Source organism: Papaver somniferum, chromosome 1 (genome assembly GCF_003573695.1).
Source record: "Papaver somniferum cultivar HN1 chromosome 1, ASM357369v1, whole genome shotgun sequence".
Taxonomy (NCBI): Eukaryota; Viridiplantae; Streptophyta; class Magnoliopsida; order Ranunculales; family Papaveraceae; genus Papaver; species Papaver somniferum.
The window spans coordinates 29503817-29516343 of record NC_039358.1 but is presented as its reverse complement, the minus strand read 5'-3'; the positions used below and the strand labels follow the sequence as shown (position 1 = coordinate 29516343).

Sequence of the window (12527 nt, the reverse complement as noted above, 5' to 3'; positions counted from 1 at the left end):
TGGGAGGAGTATGGATGATTCAGTGCAGGCACGCATTGATAGAATATATATGAATGTTAATCCACCTAATGTTAGGAACATGGTAATCTCTAGGCTGAGTATATTTAATTTTCTGAGATATTGGAGAAAACTAAATACTCAAATAATAATAACAGTCAATTATTATAGGCACACATTAAAGAACCCCATTTTTATTTCTTTTGATTGTTTATTCTGATTGCACGCAGAAAGAGGGGAGCATAGACATTGGTGGTAATTATAGGAAATTCATAAGAAGTTTCTTTCATTGCTTGATTTTTTTTTTAATTTCATATGTTCTACAGTAATTAATTGTTGACTGACTCGAAAATACTTGATAAACCATTTTGTATGTATTGTTAACCGACTTGTATTTAATATAAAGATGAAAATTCTTAATACACCATTTTGTATGTTTTTCGATTGGTAACTTTAATTTGATAAAATCCGGTCTTTAGCAAATGAATTGGTTGATCTTTGTCATTCAAGAATCAAATGAATTCAATTTGGTGACATGTTGCTATATCGTAAAGGGAATAAAGATGGAGGACCGATATGGACTATGGAGGGAGGAAATTTGAGGTAGTGCTAAAAAGAATTCCAGCCATTGCAAGAAAGGCGTTTCTGGAAAAACCCTTTCTTTTCTCCCTCGATACCTACTAGAAAAAGGGCAGACAATTTCATGGATAATGTCAACAAATCAATGCTACTACTGTTTTTGTTACTGGATGCCAAAATGACTGTACCAAATTGCTTGGAAGGGTACCGATCCAATGATTTGGTACTCCCAAGCAAAGGGGTACCCATCAGCAGAGTTGTTTTTGTTGCACAAGAGATATGATCAGGCAGGCTTTATGAAAAACAAAGCACATGACGCGTTACTATATTCAGAGTCTACAAAAACCTTAAATTTTGGAATTCTTTAAGACACTAGCCAAATCTGAGAGAATAGAAGTATACGCAACCGGTCTTTAAATACAGAAGAATGCCCTTCAAATTCTCATCCAAAGAACCAACAAAGAGTTGCATCTCTCTTAAAACAAATTCAACTAATCAAAACATGAAGTTCATTGTCCTAATTTCTGTAATCTTAACGGGCCTTTTGTTCTCCGGTATAGGTATGTTCTGTAGCTTTTTCTCCCTATACATTCTAATTTTGATTCGAGATTCTGCAATATTTAATGGGTTGCTGTAAATCCTAATTAGTTACTAATGTTCTTGAAATTTCTGCAGTTTTTGTAGGTGCAGCGCCAACTTACAAGTGTAAGCAGGAAATGACAGGAATTTTCAGAGGACCATGTAAGCCGCACTGTCAAAATTTTTGTGCTCAATACTACAAAGGCATTGGAGAATGTGATGAGCTACACAAATGTGTTTGTACTTATAATAGTCCTATTCAGTGTGATAGATAACTCAAGTATGATTATCATGATCAATAAGTTTAAGCGACTGATTAACGAAGCTCATAAATAAAATTATATAAAAGTTACTTATCACAAAGTTTGCATATTTGCTTTGGCTGGATTTTATAGTCTTTAACAGAGTTTAACTGGACTTTAGTCACACGACACTCAAATCAGAGTCAGGATGTTTAATCAGAAAACAAAGAAATGCTCTAATTAAACGTTACTCAGAACTGGAATTCAACAGTCTTACGACACTCAGATCAAAGTCAGATGTTCAATTAAACAAAGAAGTGCTCTAATTAAAATTACTCAGAACAGGAGTTCAACAGAAAAAAGACATACCACCTTATCGATGAAAATATGAGAGACTGGCAATGGAATTATTCTGCTATGGACTGAGAGAATGAGCTACGTTTTTATTCGAAACTGCCTCTTTTTTTTTTTTTCTTGATCAATACAATACGGAAACAATGATCTGTATGTATACAATGTAGCATCACTACATTCAACAGAAATACGGATTTTACCAAGAAACAAAACCTATATGTTTTACAACAGTAGTTTAGCTTTGTACATTAAAAGTTACTACTATTTTGTCAAGGAGATGTTCTTACTCTTTGACTACACTGCATCGTCTTCATCATCTGTTGCGAGTTCAAGGCCTTCAGCAGCTAGAAGCTGAGTGATGAGCTTTTTCTTATCGTCCTCGGCTTTTTTCCTCATTATATCCCTTTTTTTTAAGACCAGTGTGTGCCGTTTGAGAGTACTGGAGAAGTTCTGCATGGATGCTTTCTTTTCTTTAGCCAGAATCCTTCTTTCTTCATCTGGGTCTACCTGAATTATCCAAACCAATACATACTGGTTCAATCTGAAGATATGATTCATAGTTTCATCTATGCAGTTTGTTTTCGAGAAACTATGCAATGTCTTTTTCTGTGTTGATCACCGAGACGAGTTGGTGGGTACAAGTTCTAATCCTTGAGCAAACTAAAGCTAGTGTGAAAAGGGAGAGTGAAACCTACTTGATAGGAGTGAAAGTTCAAATTATGCAGGAAGAAAAATGTTTCACAGGATACATATATACAGGGGATGAGCTAGCCCATTACCCATTTAACACATACTGGAATGCTTTTTAGTTTTTACCTTTGTACGAGACAGACGCCGTACACGAACATTCAACTCATGTTGTTGCTGTTCAGCCCAAGCTGCGACAGCCATATCACCTCTCTGATCAAAAGCTGTTCGCTTCTTCACGAGCCAATCCATCCATGCTTGTGAAGCCTGAAATAACAGTGATGATAACAAGCTTAAGAGCAAAGATATTCCATTCGGAAAGTGGTCAACATGTTTGCATATCATAATCAGAACTGTAAAGGGAAACATGGTCGTATCTGAATCCTAAATGAACTAGAGTAAATGTGCTGAGATTTCTTTTGAGCTAGAGCATTCTTCACTCAACTAGTTTGTAGTCTGTCTGTCCATATACAAATTAATTATTTTGTAATGTTTTAAACATACTGCAACTGGTCTTTCAATTGGGTCCAATAATGCAAATGTGCAATAACTAACAAGCTTGATGTTTTAACCGATCTTTAGAAATTCAGCCAAGTATACCTAAGCAAATGGAACTGTACTGACTCAAGGTTAAAGGAAAGTTGATTGAAAGTTTAAGTAAAGCCAAGTATCACTTCAAGATATTCTCAACGGAGATCACAAGGATTACTGAAATAGTGAAATAGGCAATGCCTTTGTACTATGTCAATCAATAGGACAACCCCAAGGGCCAATGCCACCTTATCAAGATGTACCCTGAGGCTAACATCATACACTACAAGAGCATCATAACAATACCAAGAGTAACAATTCGTACCTTCATAGGATTAACACGGTGTTCCCTATCATACTGTGTGCGCCTCTCGTCATCTATGAGCAACTCATAAGCAGCTTGTATCTTTATGAATCGGGTTTCAGCCGTTTCACCTTCCTCAAGAGTTCCACTACCGTTATATACTTGAACAAAAAACAATCAACACAAATCAATTCACCATCTAACTACTCTTCTTTCTATGAAATCAGTTCACCATCTAACTACTCTTCTTTCAATGAATTCTTTCTAGTCAGTAGTGTACTACCATTCTTAGAACACGGGGAACAAAAACACAAAGGATGCCATTATCGCACAGAGCTAATAAACAAAGAAAGCATTCGATACGTTGAGCAATCAATAAATGCATGACTAGGCTTAAAATTTGAACTAAGCTACCAAAAGACAGTACAAAACAATCACTTATAGAACATAATAACTAACCATCAGGATGATAAAATTTGGCGAGGCGTCTGTAAGCGAACTTTATCTTCTCTTCATCAGCATCCCTTTCTAATTCTGCAAACAAGCATCAAATAATTCATAAATCAAAGAACCAAAATTGACAAAAAAATAAATTGGAATTGGAATTTTCATTCTCTTTCCTTACCAAGTGTATCATAAGGAGATTTCTCCTCACTCCAATTAGAAGAAGCCCTAAACCCCCTAACAATAGTTCTTCTTGAGCTCAATTGAAACCCTTTTTCATTAATCTTCGAAGAAGAAGAAGAAGAAGAAGAAGTAAATGGATTAGAAGAAATCGTGGACAAAGATCTGTAATTATCAATAGGTTTCTGGGAAGAAGAAGAAACCCCTAATGCTTTTGATTGTTCTTTGAAACCACAAATGAAAGACGAAATCACTATGTGTGGACGATAAATTGTTCTTTGAAGATTAATCATTTTTTTCTCTCTATCTTTTCCCCAGAATCTTTAAAGAAATTTGGAGAATTTGGGTTTTGTTTATTTATTTCTCATGTTTCTTATATCGTTAGATTTTCAGTACGAAAGATAGGGAGGGGGTCTTCATATCTTTCGTGGTCGTTTAACTGTTCAAGGCATACAAACAAAAGAGATTCCCCGTGGACAAACTTTGCTGGCTTAACTTGGCGTAGCTTGGGATGTCCCAAATTTGAAAGCAAGGCATAAAAGAAAAAAATTATTAGAATGCTGAAGAATTTTGAATTCAAATATATTTTTCGGTTTAACTGGTTATTAACCGAGATAGAGTATGAAATTTTTTTGTTGGTTATTATTGTTATTACGGTACCAAAATACATTCAGGAGGGTACAAAGCTAGAAAAAAAACGTCTAAATTATAGAAAACATTGAAATTAAAGGCGCAAATGAAGGTTATAGTGTACTAAAGTAATGAATAACTAACCTTAAAGACTTCAACAATCTACTGAAACTTAACTTGAGAATACAAAAAATTGTTTGGGAGCTTGAAAATTTTTTTGTTCCATGAATCAATAATGATTTATTGGAACAAAAAAAAATTAAAATAAACAACTAACATTCCTAGACTAACCAGAAGAATCAAAGATCCAACTAATGAATCTTCTCGCTGCCAACAAGGTCTGTTGCGGCTTGTGTGTTCGGTCATGTGCGTTTTATTCTTGGGAGAAACTGAAAACTACAATCTTTTGAAGCCCTTGGCAAATTTTCTAACTGCGAAATGATTCTGGTGGATGAAGAGCGTGAAGTGCCTGTTCTAATAATCAATTGTTCAAGGACTCGACCATGCTTCAATAACAATTTAACCAACTCCATCTCCTTCCAGAAAGACCCTTTAAAATTTTGAAGCTCAATTGTTGCGATGGCTTCTTCAACTGGGTTCACAGACGATACCTTAATAGAGATCCTTACTTATCTTCCTCTAAATTCAATCTATAATCTCAAATGTTTATAAGACTGTGTTATAATGTAAAGCTCCTAAAAGCATCATATAAGTATATAAGACTGGATTCTTATATGATGCTTTTAGGAGCTTTACATTATAACACAGTCTTATAAACTTAGATACAGAATCCAGTGTACTTGTTTTGTTATCACGGGCATGGAGAAAATGTGCTTCAACTAGTGATGGAAAGCTACCCATAAGAAAGTCACTCGGTAGCCAGCCACCATACTCGACAGACTCTAGATTCGGTGCATCAATCTTGACTTGAAGATTACAAAAGAAGCGTTCTTTTCTAAAAGTACACTTTAAGGCGAAGAACTTGAGTCGAGGAGCTGAAAAAGATATGACATCTAACTCCATATCCATCCGGTTACATTTGCACAAAACCAATCCTTCAAGAACAGGACAGTTAGAAAAGAATTGTTGTGTCGATGCCACATTATCAAATAAAACACATGAAAGCCGAAGTACCTTAAGTTTTGGTTAATAAACTGACTGTGGGAATTCAAGAGTATGTTGGGTTTGAAAATTAAAATCTAATAATATCAGTGATTCACAAGTGAAAAGGTTTAGGGGGACCATATTGGTTTTTGGACAAATCACGGTAAGAATAAAATCTTCAACATTCCGTTTTATTAATGCAGTAAGCCATTCCCTCACCGGTTTGCATCAAAGCCTGATATGTTATTATCAGAAAACAATGTGATGTCCAAAAAATCCATAAACCAATTGCGTTCCTTGAGCTCTTTTGCGGTACTGGTTTCTACACTAATTTTAGTTTTTGGGGTATGAGTAATAGATCGTAATTCAAGAAAATCAAAAACTGGAATAGACACCTAGAGATTGTTCCATGTTTTAGATAAAACAGTAGTGGTAACAAAACATTTGATTGGAAGTAGAGATAGTACATGATGAATTATGGATTCAGACAATTTACTAATCCTATCCTCTCAGACGTCCATGTTGTTGGATAATGTTTCTATTAATCAAAGAAGATTGATAGTTAAATTTAGCTAATTAATCATGTTAAACACATAACAGAGCAAGAACAAGACCTTAAAATATTTATAAAACCTAAAAAATAAAATAAACAAGCCCCTAAAATATTTACTAAACCTAAAAAAGAAATGAAATGAAAACGTAGACATGTTATACCTGGATATTGAGTTGATGAGTTTCTTATTCTTTTTGTTTCTTGTTGCCATTCTCGGAAACTTTGCTGCTCAATCTAATATTTTGTCTGACAAGCTGAATCATTTCATTTAGGGTTTTATGGTTTTTGTTTCTCTATTAGGTTTCCTTTTAGATTTTTGCTATAGATTTTTCGGTATTCTCCTGTTTCTTATACCGTTAGATATTCGGTAAAAAGATTGAAGAAATTCATTTCCCGAGGAAGAAAAATTTGTGGACCAAACTTGGCGTGATTGACTTGTGGGATGTTTGCATGAATCCATAGTAAAAATATTAAATGGGCAAGTCCGGACTCAAACTCGCAAAGCAAATTTTAAATTCAAATATATTTTTCGAATGGGTTATGAACAGAGACTTGGCAATATGATATTATGAATGCTCTGAATTTGTGATTCTGCTATCTACCTTACTTGTATAATGTGTCTGAAACATACGAAGTAAATGCTTACTAAAAAAAACACACTTGAATCCAGGGATTACATAAGCCATTGATTTATAACCTTAGCCTTCAAACAGTACTGAAACTTAACTTGAGAATACAAAAAATTGTTTGAGAGATTGAAAACAATTTCCTTTACTGATAAATAATTATATGTTGAGAAAAAGACAACACGAAATAAATTATTAGCGTTCCTCAACTAAACGGATGAATCAAAGAAAGACCCAACCAAATACATACTTGCTGCTAAGAAGGTCTGTCTTGGTTTGTGTGTTTGGTCATGTACGTCTTGGTCTAAGGAAATTGAAAACTACAATGCATTGACTCCCTTGGAAAATCTTTGAACTGCTGAATGATTTCGGGTGTAGAATTTTGTGATATTCCTCTTCTAACAACATCTCCAGTGGGGACCCATTAAAATTTAGAAACTCAATTGTCTCGAGGCATTGCAACAAACAATAAGGTACTTTATCCAACGATGTCGACTCGTACCAATCGCATTTTTGAGTAAAATATTCCTGCACAACGTGTTGTGAGTTCAGCCAAAGATGTAAAGATAATATTAATAACAACCGCACAAAGTACCCAATGATGCAAATTATAGAAAGTGCATGTATATGAGTTGAATTTGAATAGTGCATTTTTTTTACCTGATTGTTGACTATTGATTCCAAATATGGCGAAAGATGTAGAAATTTGAATAATGAACTTATAGAAGGTAAGGGAAATTGAGGATAATTGTATTCCAGTTCCAAACACATCAACTTATGGAAGGTCGGGAAACTTGTTGAGGAGACATTTACAATATAAAAAATCTAATAAACAAAGCGTACGTAGTATAAATACTGTTAGACAACCGTAAAAGGAAGCTATATGGAAACATATATATTTACTATATATCATGCAATAAAGTACGCATCCTTACCTGAAAATACTTATATGATGCTTTTAGGATCTTGATATTAGAACAAATTCTTACGAAGTTGGATAAAGAATCTAGTGTAGAAGTTCTGTAATCTCAAGCATTACGAAAACCTGCTTTAACCAGTGATAGAAAACTACCCATAGGAAAGTTTCTCGGCAGCCAGTGACCATACTCGACGGACTCTAGATTCAGTGCATCGATCTCTACTCTAAAATTATAACAAAAATGTTGTCTTCTAGAACCTTTAAGGCGAGGAATTTAAGTCGCGGTGCTGAAAAAGATATGACATCTGAATCTTTTCGCCTACATCTGCACAATTTTAATTCTTCAAGTGTAGGACAGTTAGAAAAGAATTGTTGCGTCAGTGTCATATCCTTAAATACAACATACGAAAACCGAAGTACCTTAAGTCTTGGTAAAGAAAATGACTGTGGGCAATCTAGAACATGTTGCATTTGAAAATTGACTTCCAAGATTGTTAGTGATTCACAAGTGATGAAAAGGTCTAGGGGAACCGGATTAGGTCTCGTCTGATACACAATAATGATAAACTCTTCAACATTCCGTTTGTATGTACACCTTTCATCATCCACCACGTGTACAGAAAGAGACACGTGGAAGGCATGCAAAACAAGATATCAAAACATGATAGCAAGCATATCATCAAAAGATGCCACTGGTCAGCAGATCTGACGGTCAGGGACAGAGGATCACAGAGATATGATGGCTCAGAGGAGCACCAGATAATACCCCTTGGGTGTTATCACACCCAATCCCGAGGAAGATCCCAGATCAACGGCCGAGAGGAAGTTTGGCTGACACAGATGTGACCAGATAAAGAGATACTTGTCTGACACGAGCAGACATCCATCTACCCGCATTAAATACCAAAGAGATATACACGTGTCAATCAGCGCGTGGAAGAGGCGAGGATAATCCTTCGTATTCAAGCTCAGGCCGCGGCATATGCCGAAGACCTCTGCGTAATGGGCACAAAGCACAAGAAGATAAGATTACAACGGCACCTCAGAAATGGGACCCACGCTCCAACCCTATAAATACCCCTCTCCACTAAGAGAGAAGAGGTCGATCAAGTGAGAGCAATTATAGGAGAATATAGAGAGGGAAATAGGAAGAGTAAGTAATCCCCCTACTTACGCAGACCTATATATATACTCTAAAGTCATTCGACTATCTTTGTAACCATTCAATACATAGTGAAACACCAACCTCGTGGATGTAGGCCTTAGTGCCGAACCACGTAAATCTGTCTTATTTACATTTCAGCACCTTACATTCAGCGTTAAACTTCATATGCTTTACATTTATACCTGATTCTTGGTTTATTCCTTTATATACGAACATTATTTATGATAATATTCGACTAGACAATGACAAGCCAGAGGGCTTCGAGTCAATGAATTGATATTATCATCACAGTTACGTATACGATGTATAATTCTAGAATTAGGATGTATGTGAATATTATTTGTGAACACGTGGATGGCTTCGTGATTTATGTGTTCACACCGTTTTATTAAAGCAGTAATCCATTCCCTCGCGCGGTTTGCATCAAAAAAGTTCATTGTCACAATTGAGACATAATTTTTGTATAGTTTGATGATGCGTTATTATTAAAAAACAATGTCCTGTACTAAAAATCCATAAAACTAAAGGCTTTTTGATGTTGCTTGAAATCACCATCTTCAGTCCCCGGGGCATAAGTAATAGATCGCCGCCATTCACGAAAATCAAGAACCGGAATAGATATCCATAGATTGTTCCATGTTTTAGACAAAACAATAGTGGAAACATCACATTTTGTTGGAAGAAAAGAGAGTACATGATGAATTATGGATTCAGACAATCTACTAATCCTATCCTCTCCCTCGCCCATGTTATTATTGATGTTTTTAAGAAGTAATAAATAAGATTTAGTGAAAGTACAGTTAGTTAATCACAGCAGCATAATACAGCAAGAACAAAACCCTTGAATATATACAACAACAACCAAAAAGTATGCATACATACACTACCTCGATTGTGAACTGATGAGCTTCTTCTTTTTGTTCCTTGTTGCCATCTTTCGACACTCCGTTGCTCAATCTTGTGTAAAACCCGAATGATTCAATGTTGGGACCTTAGTGCCAAATTGGTAGATAGGGTTTAATTAGGTAGTTTATAAGTCAATGGATCCCTCATCTAGTCAACCGATTTTCGAGTTGATATCTACCCATGGACTTATGACGAGTTGGGGTTAGTACCCTAACATTTGGTATCAGAGCCAACCACCACGAACCATGCCCGCTCCATGGAAGGGGTAACCTATAGACTAGATTAAAGTGTAGGGGCACCTACATATGGGCGTAGTTGCCACAAGCATTAAATACTGGTAGGCGAGTGGAGCCGCCATAAGAGAAAGGGCTACCCTCCGGCTAGTGTCGATAGAGTGGGTCAACAAGTACGTTGGGTCTGGAAGCGTGGTGGGATGTTGGGACCTTAGTCCCAAATTAGTAACAAGGACTTAATTGGGTAGTTTATAAGTCAATGGGATCCCTCATCTAATCAACCGGTTTTCGAATTGAATTCTACCTATGGGCTTATGACGAGTTGGGGTTGGTACCCTAACATTCAAATTGGGGTTCAGGGTTTTTGTTCGGGTTTCTCATTGTAAAAATCAACAGCTGTTCTTTGGATTCCCCCCTATGCCCTATCCATGTCGGCTCGCCCCTTAAAAACATGATCTATCACGAGAGAGATTTTAAGTCGTACTTAGCAAATTTTGGGTCACAAGGGAATGTTTTCAGGTCGTGGCGACTGACTTGTGAAGTGCCCATATTTGATAGCGAGGCCCATACAAAAAAATTATGAATGATATGCATGGCTGAAAAATTGAATTCAAATACATTTTCGGAAGATGTCTGCCAGAAATCCTTGAGTATTTAAGTACAGATTGATGGATCATTTGATGTTGGATGGAAGAATCCAATAATTTTTTTAAGGGATCCATCAAAACTTGTTTAGCTTAGAGTTGAAAAGTAGGCCAGTTTGAAATATCCAGATGCACGCGTGTTCTCCTTTATGTTCCTCAATAGCAAATTGAACCAGAGTTCGTCTGTGCACAAAACAATCTTTAAAACGACAGCATTTGCATCTGAGCAGCTGGTTTTCTGTTTCCCAGTCGAACTTCATAGCTAAAAGATTAAGTAGAAAGTGAGAAAGAAACTAATCCTAATGTTGCTTACGAGAGATGCCCTTGAATCCTTGGTACTCTTGCTACAGCAGGAGTTCCATGCCCTTGAATCCTAATGTTGTTAACACATAGTCTACATAGTCTGGTACGTGTGTAGTATCACACACGATACCTTGTTAATCAAGATGGTCAGTCAGTTGTATATTAGGAAATCTGTTCTCTTTAGGAAACACGACACCTTGCTGTACGAAGAAATCGTGTATATAAATTGTAATCTGTTCAATACGTTTTGATATGTTAATCAATAAAAGTTGTTGTCTTCTGTTTCTCTGTTTGACATCTTCTTCTAGTCTATTCTCTATTCTAAACCTAAGTAGTTCTAGCTTGGTATCAGAGCTAGGTTTTAGATCCTCAAAAACCATGTCTATCGAATACTCAACTATCAGTGTTGTGATCAATTCAACTATAGCTTCTACACAATCCTCTGTGATGTCTTCTCTTCAGTTTTCTCAACCTCACCATATAATCACTGTCAAATTGGATGAAACCAATTATTCATTGTGGCGTGCTCAATTTTTACCGTATCTTCAAGGTTACGATCTCGATGGTCATATTACCGGTGCCAAACCCTGTCCAGCATCTCCTGTGGCTGATGCAGCTCCTACTCCGGCGTTTCTTTCGTGGATAAAACAGGATAAAACCCTAGTAAGTTGGTTATTCTCTTCTCTTACACCTGCTGTTTTTCGTCATGTTCATCGTCTTACAACCTCGAAAGCAATTTGGGACTCTCTTGAAGCTCAATATGCCTCTAAATCTGATGCTCAAATTCACCATCTTCACTGCGAGCTACGTGCTCTTAAGAAAGGATCAAAAACCATGAGAGAATATATCAATCATGCTCGTGATTTGGTGGATAATCTCGCTGTTGCCAATACCACGGTCACTGACAAGGAATTTCGTCACTGTCTTCTCGCCGGTCTTGACAGTTCGTATGATGCTATTGTTACATCTTTAACTACCACGATGAGTTTTCTAACTGTTGAAGATTTTCTCACTTTTCTTTTAACTTTTGAGTTACGAATAGAGCATCAGGAGAAAGAGCTGCATACTCATCCTGTAGCCAACATAGCTGCTCAATCCCGTGGAGTTTCGTCGACTTCTTCTCGTCTCTATGGTCCAAGCCCAGCTCGATCCATCTTACCATCAATCAGGCCCACTTCTGCAACGAACACAGCTCGGCCCAACTATGGAGTACAATCGTCCACGCCAACCTATGGAGCAAACAATAGATTTTCGAACAGCAACTCTCGGTTTCCAGCTCCTTCATAAAAACGCAACCGGTTTTCAGCCTCTTCGTCTGTTGACCTTCCTTGTCAGCTTTGTGGTCGTCCTAATCATGAAGCACCAGATTGTTGGAACCGGTTTGATCGTAGCTTTCATACTCCGCGTCGTCAACCACCAACTTCTGCACCGCGTGCCTATACTGCTCATACTGGTTTGCTTCCAACTCCTTCATGAACTCCTGATAGTGGTGCCACAGATCATATAACGAATGATCTTTCTCGTCTTCAATTTTCAACCGAGTATAC

At 36.7% G+C, this 12527-nt stretch overlaps 1 protein-coding gene and 1 long non-coding RNA gene across 2 annotated transcripts; one reads left to right on the top strand and one right to left on the bottom strand.

Moving 5' to 3' along the window:
* The first annotated feature begins 994 nt into the window (after window positions 1–994).
* On the top strand, window positions 995–1514 carry LOC113326838. Its single transcript, XR_003348568.1, has 2 exons — window positions 995–1136; window positions 1252–1514. It is a non-coding gene; the product is annotated as an uncharacterized LOC113326838 (long non-coding RNA).
* Window positions 1515–1820: 306 nt separating this feature from the next.
* Window positions 1821–4296, bottom strand: LOC113282113. The gene is made up of 5 exons (XM_026531055.1): window positions 3899–4296; window positions 3733–3807; window positions 3295–3434; window positions 2568–2705; window positions 1821–2258 (listed from the first exon to the last, which is right to left on the bottom strand). The coding sequence occupies exons 1-5, from the start codon at window positions 4188–4190 to the stop codon at window positions 2046–2048; spliced, it is 858 nt and encodes a 285-aa protein (XP_026386840.1). The 5' UTR covers window positions 4191–4296; the 3' UTR covers window positions 1821–2045.
* Window positions 4297–12527: the final 8231 nt, after the last annotated feature.